Source organism: Prosopis cineraria, unplaced genomic scaffold (assembly GCF_029017545.1).
Source record: "Prosopis cineraria cultivar Desert tree isolate PC_DT_omini unplaced genomic scaffold, ASM2901754v1 PC14, whole genome shotgun sequence".
NCBI lineage: Eukaryota > Viridiplantae > Streptophyta > Magnoliopsida > Fabales > Fabaceae > Prosopis > Prosopis cineraria.
Window position 1 is genome coordinate 6,280,972 of NW_026555345.1, and position 16,640 is coordinate 6,297,611.

The following is a 16,640-nucleotide window of genomic DNA, read 5'->3' on the forward strand; positions in this document are numbered from 1 at the left end:
GTCTAAAAAGGTTAACAAAATGTGTCTACATAAGCACTTAACATCAACATTTCAGGAGATAATGACAAGGTAGAAATGGATAAGTTTTCAAACGTTTGGAAGCGTTTTTTTTTTTTCTTTTTTACTTAAAATCAAGTTTAGAACACCAACTGTTTCTAAGCAAATATTATGAGGGCAAAAAGACCTTTAACCATTCGACAAATTAGGATAAATTCCATTGTTTTTTAACCAATCATTAGATTTCACGAAATTTTTTACAGTTTTTGAAACCATGGCAATTTTATTGTGACTAAATCAGTTTTTTTTTTTTTGGGTAGTATATAATATTAAATCAATGGACGCAATAATTTTTAAAAGGGATAAGAAAATTTTTAAGATTCTTTAAATTTGTCTCATTTATCAATTGAGTCTCTAAAATTTAATCTTTATTAGTCAAATTTAGGAATCAAAAGTTTTATTATCCTTTTAAAATTTATCGCATCCATCGATCATATCATGTTAATGAATATGTTAAATTATCCAAGCGTCATGACATATGATTAAAATAATAGATGATTAAAATTTTAGAGTGATGAGTCAAGATATTTATAAATTAAACTTGGTCTCACTAAACATCAAAGATGTATATATCCATCAACAGAGTTAAAACCAGGTCATTACTAATTTGATTCATAGAAGAATCATCATGATGAACCACATTGAACCCTACACATTCTCAGTCATTGTTCCATCAGCATCGGCAAAAGGAGGGGTCTCTGAGTTTGAGTCTTCATTATCATCTCTGGGTGCATATAATACAAAATGCTGAATCATGAATATAACGTCAAAAGTTACAATAACCTGCAAATTAACAAATTCGAAAGACCATAATAAGTATTTCATTAATGTGAATCAATATAAAGTTCAGGTATAATGAAAAAGGAATGATCCATACCAGAGAAAAGATATAATTGTCTATCTCTTCGCGGAGCTGCTTCTTAGAATCTGAGATTTGAGAACTTGCCAGATCACTTTAATATAAACTTAGAAAGCAATTGAGATTTATGTTCTATATATATATATATATATATATATAAATGGAAAACTACATTTAAATCTCATGAAACATACTTATTTATAAATAAGTCTTAAAGTTTAGAAACCACAATTAAATCACTTGAGATTTGAGCATAATTTAAAATTAAGAAACAAAGATAATAATACTCCCATTAAAAGTACATTTCATCAATTAAATACTCTTCCTGTTAAAAAATATAAGGCATTTTTAACCGAATCTCACTCTCTAATAAAGTAGTTACCTAATTTTAAACTAACTCTATCTTTTCATATTTACCCCTATTAAACACTCTACAATAAATATAAAGTTATTATAAATGGGGACACTTTTTGAAAAAAGGCAATGATTATACCTTGAAAGACTAAAAATGCCTTACATTTTTTAACATCTAACTCCTCAAAAAATGCCTAATATTTTTGAATAGAGACAATAATTTATATCTATTATATTAGTAATTTACAACTATTACTTTAATTTTTTATAATTGTAACATCACATATCCAATAATTAAATTGACAATGCATTATAAGTTTAATAATAATTATATACAACTACCTCATCAATTATTTATAATTATTATTTCAATATTTTTCAACTACAATTGCACACATCTAACAATTAAATCAATTATATATGTATTACTAACAAAGTCTAGTATTAATTATTTACAACTATCTCATCAGTACTTTACAGCTATTACTTTAATATTTTTTAACTGTAACTTTACATATCTAATAATTAAACTAAATAAATAAAGATAAAATTATTGTTGCCTCCTAATTTCAAATTACACTCAAACCTTAATGAACCTGATTGTAATTTTTAAATTTTATAAAATTTATTTATAAATAAGTCTAATCCACGATATTTATACATAATTTTCTCATAGATAAATTTCATGTGATGTGAGTACAAACCTTTATTTATGGATATCAAAGCAACTTGAACATAGGTTCCTAAATGTCCAATAAATTCCAATAGAATATTCCCTATGCTCCAGCCTTCTGTACTTTTTCTCTTGAAGTTCATCCAAACCTGCACTTATTTTAAATTATATTACAGTTCATGAGTACTTGAACATATGATATGAATATGAAATGGATTTTATCCTTACCTGTGGGACATATCTTATACTGGCCATCACATTCGCAATGACACTGCAAAATGGTTCATTTCAACATTACTAATTAGCCTAGTTGTTCTTGAAATTTATTCTGGTTTGACCTAGCTTGATTGGACAATGGGTTAGACCTGGTTGGATATTAAGTTGACCCGATTTGATTGGGCATTGGGTTGTCGTGCATCGGGCCTAGCCCATAATTATTGTAAGGTAATATTTAAGGAAAATTGTGCATAAGTACCAAAAATCAAAACATTTGGGAGGAAGGGAGAAATTTTAAATGCAATTAGGTTTTAAGAGATCTTTAAGGATATGTATTGATAATTCTTGAACCTTAATTTCAGATCTGCAATACACAATCAATGATATTCAAGGTTGGTCCTTTCTCCCAAATATTTCCTTCTTTTTCTTTTTTCCTTACCCACAATTTTCCCTAATATTTATGCTAATATGAGGTGGAAAACAAATTAGTTGAGGAAGCATAACATACTTGAAGATTGAGAAAAACCAGACCCATTGATTTTCAAGCATAGCTATGAAGAAGGAGAATGTGATAGCTGACCAAGCAAGAGGCAAAATATTTATGGCTCTTTTGGACACTTTCTGATCTCCACACTAAAATAACAAACCACAATAAGAGATTTCAACAATGACAACAGAGCGCAAAAAATAATAATAAAATAAAATAAAATAAAGGCTCAAAAGTGCTCAATGTAAAAACGAAAAAAAAAATATATATATATACATATATATATATGTATATATATATATATATATGGTGCTAACTTCATAGATTGCAGTTTGGAACAAGGTGATCGTTGTGAGCACAACAGCATGAATTGAGAAGGCAACGTGACTTGTTACAGCAACAATCATCTGAAACACAGAGGTGAATTAAAATTAAAAAAAAGGGTTTTTAAATATCAGAATCCAAACTTATAAGCTTTGATTTAGCATTCACAAGTGGATTATAGCAAAGTAGGGCTAACCTTGTGGTGACCATATTCGTCCGTGTACTGCTTCTTAATCTCAGGGCTGAAGAACATAGCTACGTTGCATACCAGATACAAGATTTGCGTAGCCAGATTGAACACCACGAAATCAGAGCTCAAACCCACAACACTGAAACATAATAACCCAGAAACCAAGGCAAATTAATATGGTAAAAGGAATTGAGTGAAATAAAAATATTTTTATTCAAATTTTCGACCTTTTCCTGCGAAAATTCACTATGACTTGTGGGTAGAGACTGATAGACCAGAGAGCAAGAATGAACCAACCCAGAACTTCGCATGCCACATTGTTCCAGGAAGACATTTTTGGTGAAGAATGTCGCTGTGAAGAATGAGAGGAAAGAAAAGTATCAAGTATTAAACCAGCACAAGCATGAGCATCAGAAATGAAGTATCATCATCAAGAACAGTACAATAAAACAGAGCCAAAAACAGAGGATAGCTCATCATGAAGTAATTACCTCTCAGATTTTCTCTGAACTGTTTTCTATTCCTTTGCTAATGCGTAGTATAAAAGTCTTTGATGAGTGGTATTTATACTACAGTGTGGATTCAATCTTGAACTGAATCATATCATTCAAGACAATGCATTCCGATGTCTGTGTTTGGATTTGGTTTCATTGTTGTGTGCTGTTCATAGCGTGAAGTTTTGAAACTGATAGAGATTCCAGAGCTCCATGTGTATTTTAGCAATTGGTCTCACCGACCTCAATAAATTGTTTTGATGCATTTGTTTGTGGCATTTTCCTATCCAGCTATCCAAAAATTGAATCTGAAGTTTTCATTAAACTTACTCTCACTTGGGAGAAACTGAATGGATTTTTGTTAAGAAACTGATTATTTATCTTTCTTCAATTTGAAAGAAAGACAATTCCTTAAACACTCACAAAAGCCATGTAATTTCTCGGTTTTCCACTTCTATAAATTAATTTTAAATATATGGACTACATTGATATAGAATGTCTTTTAATAATAAATATTCGATTTGCAATCACCAAAGTCTTTCACAAGAGAAACGGCAACAGCCTAAACCATGAAAACAGGGGGTCAGTAATATAAGCGTGGTGTTATCAGGCGTAGCGGTGGAGTTTTGTTCTTTACTAAATTTATGTATTGATGTTTTGTTAGGCAAAGCGTTATGCTACTTCTTTTATTATATTAGAAAAAAAATTAAATTATTGATCCCCATTCACACGTTAGGTTACGGGTTGACACATATTACCATCTTTACTTATTTGAGCTAGCAATACGTGTCTACCTTTTATTTATTTTTTGATGGACTGATCTAATGATATTTATTTTTCTATACTAAATGATTAAATAATTGTTTCAAGGTTTTCTTTGCCAAACGTAGAACCCTTCTTATATTGCATTGCTTTTAAAATTCCCTTTAAAAAATAAAAAAAAATAGTATCATTTCCATATTTATATCAGATCTTCATGAGGGATTCATTAAACCTATGCATCGATTGTCAAAGGCTCACCAACTTGAAGCTTTCCCACGTGGAATTTTTAGAGAGATCCAAATATAAGACGAGTCAAGTCATAAGTTTGGGATCCAACATTGTTATTATTGGCTTTATCATTTATTGCATCTCATCTCAATAATTATACAAATCTGTTGTTCAATTTGATTATTGACAATAAAAGATTTAGCCGCCAAGAATTCTTTGCATGTATTTACGGGATAATCACTATAATTTCATGTGTTAATAAGCATTAGATTATCGTGGCAAAAAAAAAAGCATTAGATTATTATTCTAAACTTCAATACACACACACATGCAGAGTGTGATTTTATTGTCTTAATGAGTGACTATTGAAAGTTCATTGTTGAGACACACAATTGAATGGAGAGGTCATTGATGCAAAACTTTTCATGCATGTCAGAGTTATCATTATCTATTATTATTTTATGATTGGATCAGATTTTATCATTGTCACATCAATGTACAATAATTCTTATACCACACTGCTTTTGAATTCTCGTAAAAAATTACAATGAAAATAATTTTAAAAAATATTCATATTCATATCAGAGTTATCAGCATGAGGAATTCACTAAAGCTATGCATTGATTGTTCGAGGTTCACCCTCAAGCTTACCATGTGGAATAACTACTTTTAGACATACTCAAATGTGAGATAATTAATCATTTAAATCAAGGATTAAACACAAACAATATGATTAATTCACGTCCCAAAAAGCACCACATAATTTCACTTACAAACAGACGAGAAGCAGATTTTCAAAATGACAGATAGATGAATATCTGAATTTCAACTGCTTTTTCCACGTATTCTATCGTGGTAAATTTTCAAAGACTATATCTTCTCTACATCTGCCTCCGATATTTATAGAATACATTTCAAAAGGCATTAACTATAAAATATTTCTCAATTTAATATAAATAAATTACTCTCATTATCGGTCCTTGCTATAAGGAAATGTTAACTTCTTTATGTAGATTAAAAATTTCATTAAATATTAAAATTTTTCATTATTTTTAGAATTACTACCCCTAGTTAAAAAATATTATTTTACCAAAAAAAATAAAAAATATTATTTCTAAATCATTTCGCGAGTAAAACGGCCTGGAGCATCCTAATTTAGAAAAACAGGGTCGTTAGAGAGCAATAAAAGCGTAGTCTTGCTAGGCAAAGCAGTAGAGTATTGTTCTTTATTAAATTTATATATCTTTGTTATTTTTGGTAAGCAAAGCATCATGCTGCATTTTTCCTTTTAAAAAAGAATATATATATATATATATATATCATTTCCTTATATCATAGTTATCTGCCTGAGGAATTCATAAAACCTATACATTGATTGTCAAAGGTTCATCTTTAGACTTACCTCCACATGTTTTAACACGATTCTATCTTTTGGCTTTATTATTTATTGCATGTCAATTGTCACATCTCAAAAATGAAGAGTGATCGGTAGGGGATGTGAAATATGTCACATATCCATGTAAGCCTCAAATCGTAACATCATTTTTATTTCTAAATTGAAATCAAATTTATATTAAAATTATAACACTTTTAATACTAGTCATTATAATAAAATTTCAACATGTTTGTAAAAATTTTAACAAAACTTTCCTTATAAATAAGATCTCCTAAAAACTCTATGATACATTGATTCAATTAAAATATTAAATAAATTAGGAGTTTAGCTCTTTCTAGCCAATAAACAATATATATATTAAAATAAAATTCTAACTATAGACTATGTGGAACAAATAATCTTACTTTTAAAGTAAAATACATGAGTCCAAATGTTTACAACAAATGAAGATAATGCTAAACAAAATTTCACATAGAACAATTGTATGCCCTTCGGAGATCAACAGTAGGATAAGCATCAGTTAATGAATCTGAGACCAAAATAAATTTTCAACAAATAGCATCTTAACAATAAATAATTAAATATGTACAAAAGTTATTGGAATTGATTAATTAACTAAAATTAAAACTAAATTTAATAAAGACTCAACAAAATGTTAAAATCCAACAACTACGCAAGTAAACTTGGATTTCATTTTAACCCAATTAATTAATTTCAAAGCTAATTTTGTTAATAGAGAGTGTAATAGCTATTAGGGTCTTTCAATCTACTAACAACCCTCTCTTGAATTAATTATGTTATTTCTAACACAATTATTCAAGAGGCAACTCAACTCAAGAACACACTATAATGATTATATGGGACAATTAAGTATATGTCTATCTTAATTATGAATTAGATAAAATTTAATCCCATAATACACAATTCAATGGTCTAGAATAGATTCCTCTTCGTTAAGGAAAAATCCCAACACCGAAAATCACATTTAATGTTGGCCAAGTGTCAAATAGATATTAAAGCACAAGATTGAATAACTAAAATCAACATTAAGCATAACTAATGGATAAAAATAAGTCCAATCCATCAATAGGTTCATAGTTCTTTTAGGTCTAAGAGATTCAGCCGCACGTAAATATGGAAATTGCAAAGCTAAATAGAGAATATATCAAAATGAAGAAGAGAAGGAGAAGAAAAGCTTAATCTGAGTGATTTTAGACAAAAGTCACTAATTTCCCATGAAACTCAAGTTCCTCTACTTCATCCATGGTGTTTTCCCTCTTCCCTAGTTAGTTTGGAGCTGCTGGAGATGAGCCAAGATGAAGAATGTCAAGTAAAAACGTTCATAACCCTAAAAATATCAGTTTTTTGTGAAGCGATGCATTTCAATAATTGATGATTATGCTACAGCATAATCATGTTCTGCTGTGGCATAAATTCCATTGTCACTGAACTATGTTGTAGCATGAATCCAATGTGTTGTAGCATAAATTTTGCCCTTTTGTCATATTCAATCGTTACTTACATATAGCCCTTTGAGTCTTAATTTGGATTACCGTACATACAATATAATATCATTAATGAAAGTTTAGCTCAAGTAATCCATTTATTTCAACAAGGTATTACCAATTCTCCCTTCTCATATTCAAAAGAACTTGTCTTTCATTTTCTTAAATAATAATTTTATTTTCTCTCAAAATTATTTAGATAACTCCAAACTGAACATAAACTTTCTTAAAAACACATGAAAATATTTGGAGTCGTAAAAAAGGAAAATTTAAATTAATTATGTGTGCTAGATATGACAATTTTCACAAAAAAATATTTAATAAACTTTAGTATACAAGGGCTCTATATAACATTAAATAAAATTTTAATTCATTTAAGTATTATATCAATCGTCATTATCATTTATTTTTAATAAATCAAATAACTGTATTAAATAATTATAAATATGTCACTAGTCAAAACCAATGAAAAATAGATTCATCAAATAATTAAAAATGCATAATTATACATACTTATTATAACAATTAACAAATGTGGATACACAGTTTATAAGGATAATACTAACCAAATATGACTCAGAGCCACGAAATCAAACACGGGTATTAGACCTATCAACAACAAACGTGAGAACAAAGCTCACGAAATTTAAACTAGCTAGTTATTAACCAAGGCGCCAAGGGCTAACGGAATTACTGCTAGTAACCAGTGTTTTGTATAAAGTCCCTTTCAAATTCAATTTCAAACATGCAAAAAATAATCACTATTAAATAAAATTTTCATTGTCAATGTCGAACTTGCAGGAACCGTTTTTTTTTTTGTATCAATTCAATAGTTTCCAAAATGAAATTTCACAATTAAAGTCCAATCTTATATTTATTGATTAACTAAAATTATCAAATCTGATAAAGAGAGTTTCACAAAATAAAGTAATTTAAAAAATCAAAATAGCCAATAATTTCATTGTTACTATTAAAATGGTTTGCATGAACATGTAATATTTTAGCAAAAATAAATTTGTTTGAAAAATTAATTGGGATGTTATTCATTTATCTAAAATTTCTGAAATTCAAGAATTCACCTTTTAATATCAGCATATTTCTCCTCCTCCAAATATCCTATAAATTAAATTCAAATTTTTAAATAAACTTTCTATAATTGCAATTATTTCCTCCCAACACTACTACTATCAAAATTTAACTATAGTAAATTTAAAATTTTAAGAGCAAAACTTTACACATAAAAGTCCCTTAAAAACCATAACTCAATACTCCATCATAATACCATCTATTGCCCAAGAATTCAAATAGTTTGATATTAACTTTGTACTCAAATCTCCTTTGAAATCTTCAACTTAAGTTTATAAAGTAATAGTATTCAACTTGAATTCATCTCACAAAGATGAATGAAATTTCAAAATCAAGTTTAATTTTTCTAACAAGTATTTTAACAAACAACTCATAGGCATTAGTATTTAAGTTTTATATCTAAGTTATTTTCTTCCAATTTCACCCTAATAAATTCTTTAATCAACCAATCCAAACAAAGTCTATTTAATTCCAAAATTATGATCCATGTATGTATATATTATTACTAAGCTTTAAAATAAATTTCCAGCTCACACATGAGTCTTCTCCTTCCTACAACAGTACGGGCAGCAGCAACAACAGAGTAGACAATTTTTTTCAACTTCAATCATCCAGTCACATATACGCAGAGCAGGAGAAAATTAAGCTTGAGGTTTCCTCACCTTAAATAAGGATGATGAAGAAAAGGAAAGAGGTAGTCACTGTTTGTCACTGAACCTGGGAAAGCAAAGGAGAGTGGCCTCCTCGCACCAGCACCTATATGATACCAAAAGAGAAGAGAGGGGCTTACGGCCTAGAGAAATCGAGCAGAGGAGAAGGAAAAGCTGACAGTGCAACAAAACAAGGGAAGAACGAACTGTACCTTGACCAAAGTCCCTATAACAGTGAACTCATAGCAACACAACTCCCACGCCGGTGATCATTTGGGAACGGAGAAGGAGGAAGAAGAAGATAAAAAATGGTGGAGTGGGAATGAACTGCAAGCTTGGTGGAGCAATGGCGAAGGCGACAGCTGCAACTGGAAAAGAAAGAACGGAGGACGAAAGGGTGAAGACTTGACGGAACAACGGCAGACCTTCCCGCTGTCGGACGCTGTGAGCAGAGACGGAGAGACTAAGGCGCAGAAGGAGGATGGCGGATTTGTCAGATCAGATCAAAGCTTCTCTCTCGCCGTTTCTGGAGGAAAAAAACCGAAGAAGGTGAGGAATTTTTTTTTTGCCCCATCAGATTGGAAGAAGGGCAATTCGGTACTTTCATACAGAAAAAGGCAGGAAAAAAATTTTAAAACTCCTTCGAACTTGGGACCAAGTGGGTGCATTATTAGCAACATTTCCACTACACCAATGCTCCTACGTGTTGCAATTGTCCCAAAATCAATATAACAATAATGAATGCACATTATTATATATATATATATTTACTTTTTTTTACGTAGAATTTTCTGGGTTATTACATCATTAATTATATGAAGCTCCTATTTAATTTGATTATGTATTGACTATAAAAATTTATTAGCCCCAAAATCCTTTTGCATATATGATTATATATCTTAATGAAGTTTGAATCATGACTAATCTTGATTGAACTGAGTCAGACCATAAGGGTAGCAAGTTCTTTCAATAAGTATTTAATATAGTTGCATATTCAATTACTCGAATTCAAGACTAACGAAAATTATGAGCATAATATATACGGGAACACACAGAAAAACCAATAAAGCCACTAAGAGAACAACATCAACAGCAAAACAAGGTGAGCATATTCAATATAGTTGTACATTCAATACTCGAATTCAAGACTAACAAAAATTATGAGCATAATATGTACGGGAACACAGAGAAAAACCAATAAAGCCACTGAAGAGCAACTTCAACAACGAAACAAGGTGATTATTAGTGTGAGCAGAACAGCATGAACTGAGAGAGCAACAAAACTTAATAACAGTGGGCCAAAACATTTATATTGGGCTTGGAAAAAGAATTACGATGCTTTAAATCGTGGAGCGATCAACCTCGACACCTCTTTCGGATTTCATGTGACCCAAATATATTATATTGGGCTTGGCGAAAGGGAACTCATTGGGCTTTGTAATCGGCCAAATATTAACAGAAAAAATAACATTTGGTCCCAAAATATTAATTTAAAACACTTAAGTCACTGATAAATTTTTTAAAAAATAAATTAAAAATATGAAATAATTACAAATTCAGAAGTTTTAACTAAAAATAAGTATTTAAGTATTAAATGTAACTTTTAAATTGTAATATAAATTTCTATTTATAACTGTTTAAATTGATATTTATAATTCATCTTAATTTTATCAGAGACTTAACTATCATTAATTTATTTTTTGAGACTTAAGTGTCATTCTCCCATATTAATTTCATCAAAAAAAGAAGAAGAAGAAGAAATGGAATAAGAAGATGTGAAAGTAGATTGTCAACTAAAATTGATGTGAGTAATAAATTCTCTTATTATATAAGTAATTGATTGAGTATTTGAACCCCAATTCTTTTTTACATAGCAATTTAATTAAGAGATGTCTAGTCATTACTCTCAATGACTCAAAAAGAAATATTTTCTAAATTTTTTTATTACTTACAAGCATCCTTTTATTAAAAACAATTCTATTTGAGGTATAATTAGACATTAAATGTTGAGACTTCTCTCGATAAAAATTTAAATTAATTCATCATATTATAAAAGAGTAGTCTCTTTTATTAAATTCAGCTCTCCCCTTGGTGATATAATTGGATTTTATTATTCAAAGGTATCTCGCTATTATATGAACCTTCTTTTATTCATTCTTATTCACAAGCCGATCCTTATCATTTTCTTGACCAATCATTGATCTTACTTTTTAGAACAAAAAGTTTTATATCCTGAATGACATATTATTGTCCAATTAAATTTTATAGTGTTAGTAACATCAATAATAAGAGTTTATCATTTGGTCAAAAAAACAAAAAAAGAGTTTATCATAAAATAAATAATATATAAAAAATTTATATATCTTAATTTTTTGACGGCTCGTGAGCATCTCCCTGTTAAAGACAATTATTCAAGACACATTATATGTTAAATGTGGGCAAGTACTCTCTTTGTGAAGATTCAAATCTTAATTTATAGTGTTTGACTAGCTTTTTTTACCAGACTAAACTCTCAATTCATGCGTCATATCTTATTTAAAAACAAACATCTTTTATATATATATATATATATATATTATCAAGGTCATTATTATACTATGTTGAATTGTTATAGAAAACTACAAAAAATCTAAAAGTTATAAAATAGAATTCAAAAAATTATAAAAAATGATAAAAAAATTTTTAATTCTTTTCTATAATTTTAAAATCATATTTTATTATTTTTTGATTAAGTAACAGTTAAAAAGTTAACTTTAATTAATAATAAAAATAATATTATATTTTTTGAAAAATTAAAGATGCTATTGCATGAAAAAATAAATTTAATGTTACTGAACATATAATTTACAGGCCAAATTATCACTCAACGATATAACCAATTTACCATAATTTTCACTCAAGTTTTTTGTATTCCTAATCTCCTGTCAAACAAAATAAATTCCAGCTATCAGAGCTTTTTTCCGATGCCGGTCTTTCGAGCCTTTGCCCATTTTTTGAACAAAAAATTGCTTCGATTTGCGAGTTTCCACGACCAAAACCCTTGAACCAACCTTGTTTCGCTGCCTTTCCGTGCGTACACTGACTAGTCTGTGTCTGTGATATCCCCAACGAAGCGTGTAATTGCTGGAAGGTAACATATTCTTTCAGCTCTCATTGAACTCGCATAAGATATTTGCCATCCCAGATCGTGTATCATCTCGATATCAATACATCTTGTTGCTAATTCTTCTATTTTCTTTCTTTCTTTTTTTTCGCCCGTCTTACCTTGGTTATTCGCTACAGGAAATTTGTTTATTCCTTGCTTTTGATTTGCAATTATGCGATTAACGAACGATTCTTGAAAGCTGCGTGGATGTTGATGATTGAGTTTGTGGCCTCACTGGGTTTTGTGTATCATCTTCATTTTTAGGTCACACACTTCGGTCCATTGAATGGGTAGTAAAGGTCGAGTACCGCCTCCACATATGAGGCGTCCTTTGCCAGGTCCTGGTTTGATTCATCCTGAGCCACTAGGTCCTGGGATACGCCCTCCATTGGCTCCATTTCCCCCTTTTGATTTGCTGCCACCTCCGGAAGTTCTGGAGCAGAAGCTTGCTGCTCAACATGCTGATATGCAGAGGCTGGTCACAGAGAACCAAAGGCTTGCCACCACTCATGGGACATTGAGACAGGAGCTTGCCGCAGCGCAGCACGAGTTACAGATATTGAATGCGCAAATTGGAGCTATTAAGGCTGAAAGAGAGCAGCAGATGAGGAACCTTATGGATAAGATTGCGAAAATGGAAACTGATCTTCAAGGGGCGGAGCCTCTCAAAGTTGAATTACAGAAGGCAAGAACAGAGGCCCAGAATTTGGTTGTGTCTAGAAAGGAACTTATTTCTAAAAGGCAGCAATTGACTCAGGATCTTCAAAGGGCCCATGTAGATGTGCAGCAGATTCCTGCTCTTATGTCAGAACTTGAGGGCCTCAGACAGGAATATCAGCATTGCAGGTAATCCTTTTCTTTTGTTTATGGGTTTTTCCAATGGCAATATTATGCACAAAGGCACTAAAACCTGACTTGTAGGATTAATATGATTGTCACTTCTAGTACAATTGTATGTGCGTGATATGAAATGTTTATCATCAACTATCTGGAGGCATGAATTTATGGCTTTCAATAAAAGAACTAAAATGCTATTGTGTTTTCTGTGGTTGAAGATTTCATTTGAACTATAGTTGATACTAGATAATAAGATTAACACAAATTATTTGCTGGAAGTAAAAGGCTTGATAAGGCTTTACCCCAATAATGACTAAATTTATGTCCAATATGGCAACGTTGGCAGTGCTTGGGTCCATTTCTGCAGAGTACGTTTGTAACAAAATAGGTCAATTATTTTGTAGTGTACTTGGACCCATTTCTTTGTCACCCCCTTCCATTGTAAACCATTGTCCGTCCTTCCTCCACCAGCATTGTGAATTTGCATTTCTATGTTAGGATAGAGAATGAAGAATAAATGATTGCTAAAGCAGATTGATCTCAACTGACAGAATTCAGGGGACATATGTATTCATTCAATATTGATTAAAAAAAATGATGTGGCTTATCTAATAGACGGAAGAAAGATTATAATTTCTCTCTCTTTTTGTAAAACCGGACCTGTAGCCTTTTGGAGTGAATGAGAGATAGAAGAGTTCCTTCGCTTGTGGTGTTTGGATCCCTTCAGTTTCTGTCTTTTGTGTTCCATTTAAACTAGCATATAGAACAGGAAAAGATATATGACGCTATGAAGAACCATGTGGCTTATCTGACAAATGACAAAAGAATACAAGTGCTTTCCTTTTTTCCCCTTTCATTTCTTCCTTTCTTCTGTTTTTTCAATTTGATCTGCTTAATTTGAAGGGGTTAGAAAAGTTATTTTAATTGTGGTGATGTGAATTCCAAAGTTTCTGTATTTTTTGTGTTCCAATTAACCTAGCATATTGGTAAGGAGGACTTATATAATGATGCCAAGAATGTGGCTTATCTGAGAAATGAAAAGGAATATAAATGTTCTGCTTTGTTTTTTTTTTTTTTTTGGGTTGAATTAAAATAACCTGACTTGCCTACTGTGGAGGAATAGGAAAGTTCCTTCATTTGTGTGTTTTGGTTTCTCCATTGCCTATCTTTTTTGATTACATTCAAAGAGTATAGAACTTGGAGACTTATATGAATAATATCAAGAATGATATGGCTAAACTGATCTTCAACAAGATTGAATAAATGCTCTTCTTTCTTAATTAGTATTTTGCTCCCTTAATTTCTTGTCCTCCTTTCCATTAAAAATGCATATACAACTTCCTTTTCTCTTTTAGTTTCCTTTATTTCCTTGCAATTGCATTCTAATTTTCATTTTGCTAGCATATTGTCGATGTGCTGTGATAAATGCCCCATGATACTGATAATCTTTTGGTTGGCTTATGCAGATCCACTTATGACTATGAAAGAAAGCTGTACAATGATCACATTGAGTCACTTCAGGTGATGGAAAAGAACTACGTGTCCATGGCAAGGGAAGTGGAAAAACTTAGAGCTGAGTTAGCAAACACTGCTAATATTGATAGAAGAAATGGTTTGTATATATTGTTATATTCTCTCTGTTGCAGTCCTTTTTCTAAGTTTTCATGGATTATGTAGTTTGACCTTCACATTACCATCAAACGTCACAGGACCTTATGGTGGCACTCCTGGAAAAAATGAAAATGATGCCTCTGGTCTTCCTGGTGGTCAAAATGCATATGAAGATGGTTATGCTGCTGCTCAGGTGTGTGTGAATGCTATTCTTAAGTTTGTTGGGTGATTGAAAGTTTCTAGTTCACTTTCCAGTGTTACTGATCTCTGTCATTCTGTTCAGCGTAAGCAAGATGCTTGAACCAATTATTTTATGTCTTTTTCTTTGGCCAATGCTTCCTAATGTTTCTTGACCTTCCATAACCATAGCATATGTCATAATAATGTCGTATGCTGGGATGATAGTCTCTGGTGTGCAGAAAAAAAAAAATAGTAATGATATGATTTTGTAATTAACATAGTTAGCTTGAAATGAAAAGATTCTGTTTGATCTGATTTCCTTTAGACAATGAAATTAGTCAATCTATGATTACGGTCTGTATTTTTAAGATGCTTGGATTGATTATTTTTATAGTTTTATAAGCTTTTGTGATTATTATTATTATTATTATTATTATTAACAACATCTGCATTATTGTTTTATAAGCTTTTGTGATTTACTGATATGTGCAAAATGGGCATGGAGAATGTGCATCGTATATATGTTGGAAAGTCAAGGGACTGGTTAAGAAGCATTATAGACTTGACATTGATGTTTGTAGTGAAATCTTTCATGTTTGTGATGAAATCCTGGGGTGGTAAAAAGGGAGGCCTTGTGTGTAGCTGACGATAATGAAGGGTTACCAATCAGAAAACTGAGACGTGGTCCAATTTATCTCTACCCGTTTTAACTTGTCATCCACGCATGTTGCCTTAATAATCCTGCTCTTGTTAACAGGGACGTGGTCCCCTCCCTGCTTCCAGCGCTGGGGTTGCAACGGCTGCTAGTGGTGCCAGTGCACCTCCCTATGTGGGAGCTCAGCCTGGCTCGGCCCCTGCGTGGACTGGTTATGATGCTCCCAGAGGGCCTGGTTATGATCCATCTGCAATGCCTCCTTATGATTCGCAGAGGGGTGCTTATGATACGCAGAGATTGACTGGTTATGATGCTCAGAGAACTGGGTATGATCCTCACAGAGGAGCTGCTTATGATGCATCCAGAGCAGCTGGCTATGATGCCCAGTCAAGAGGTGTTACTGCCCCACACGGACATGCTGCTCCACCGGTGAACAATCCGTATGGATCTGCAACACCACCTGCGCGTGGTGGAGGTGGATTTGAGGCTCCGCCTCGAGGGGGAAACCCTGCTAGGAGATGAGTTTTGAAAGGCCATTTTTCTCTCGTGTATCTATGGCTCTTAAATGCTTAGTATCTTTTTACAAAGATTAATTGGATGGATGCTCAGAGTTTTATTGTTGAGTCTTTTTAGATTTTATCTCCGGGCAGATGTATACTTGACAGTTAAATTCATGAAGTCTCATCTGTTCGAAAAAATATAAATAACCTGTTTTAAATGTATGAGGCTGACACCATCGTCGTCATCATCCTGTGAATAGACAATATACAATGTCAACGGTTAGGACAATTCAAACGAAGGAACAAATCAAAGCATGAGTTCCCATCATCCCATTAATTCCCATCTCTCGCCTCAACAAAACCCTCAGTCATACACAATTGAGTTTGTTGCGAAGTAGAATGACAGAAAAATAGCACCGAAAAAATTCCAA

General features: G+C 31.6%; 2 protein-coding genes across 2 annotated transcripts; one reads left to right on the forward strand and one right to left on the reverse strand.

Annotated features, from left to right (window-relative positions):
• Positions 1-705: 705 nt before the first annotated feature.
• LOC129293152 (cystinosin homolog) lies at positions 706-3,494 on the reverse strand. Its single transcript, XM_054930955.1, has 6 exons — positions 3,388-3,494; positions 3,167-3,299; positions 2,964-3,053; positions 2,668-2,792; positions 935-1,010; positions 706-840 (listed from the first exon to the last, which is right to left on the reverse strand). Exons 1-6 carry the CDS (start codon positions 3,492-3,494, stop codon positions 706-708), a joined length of 666 nt encoding a protein of 221 aa, XP_054786930.1.
• Positions 3,495-12,238: 8,744 nt separating this feature from the next.
• LOC129293695 (protein FLX-like 2) lies at positions 12,239-16,431 on the forward strand. The gene is made up of 5 exons (XM_054931778.1): positions 12,239-12,411; positions 12,691-13,272; positions 14,730-14,875; positions 14,973-15,067; positions 15,812-16,431. Exons 2-5 carry the CDS (start codon positions 12,713-12,715, stop codon positions 16,229-16,231), a joined length of 1,221 nt encoding a protein of 406 aa, XP_054787753.1. The 5' UTR covers positions 12,239-12,411; positions 12,691-12,712; the 3' UTR covers positions 16,232-16,431.
• Positions 16,432-16,640: the final 209 nt, after the last annotated feature.

Coding starts and splice junctions, on each gene's coding strand:
- LOC129293695 (XM_054931778.1), top strand. CDS start 12,713: ATGGGTAGTAAAGGTCGAGTACCGCCTCCACATATGAGGCGTCCTTTG. Junction 13,273..14,729: donor CAGGAATATCAGCATTGCAG/GTAATCCTTTTC, acceptor TGGCTTATGCAG/ATCCACTTATGACTATGAAA. Junction 15,068..15,811: donor ATGGTTATGCTGCTGCTCAG/GTGTGTGTGAAT, acceptor TCTTGTTAACAG/GGACGTGGTCCCCTCCCTGC.
- LOC129293152 (XM_054930955.1), bottom strand. CDS start 3,494: ATGTCTTCCTGGAACAATGTGGCATGCGAAGTTCTGGGTTGGTTCATT. Junction 1,011..2,667: donor TGGTTTTTCTCAATCTTCAA/GTATGTTATGCT, acceptor TTTATATTAAAG/TGATCTGGCAAGTTCTCAAA. Junction 841..934: donor ACAATTATATCTTTTCTCTG/GTATGGATCATT, acceptor GTTAATTTGCAG/GTTATTGTAACTTTTGACGT.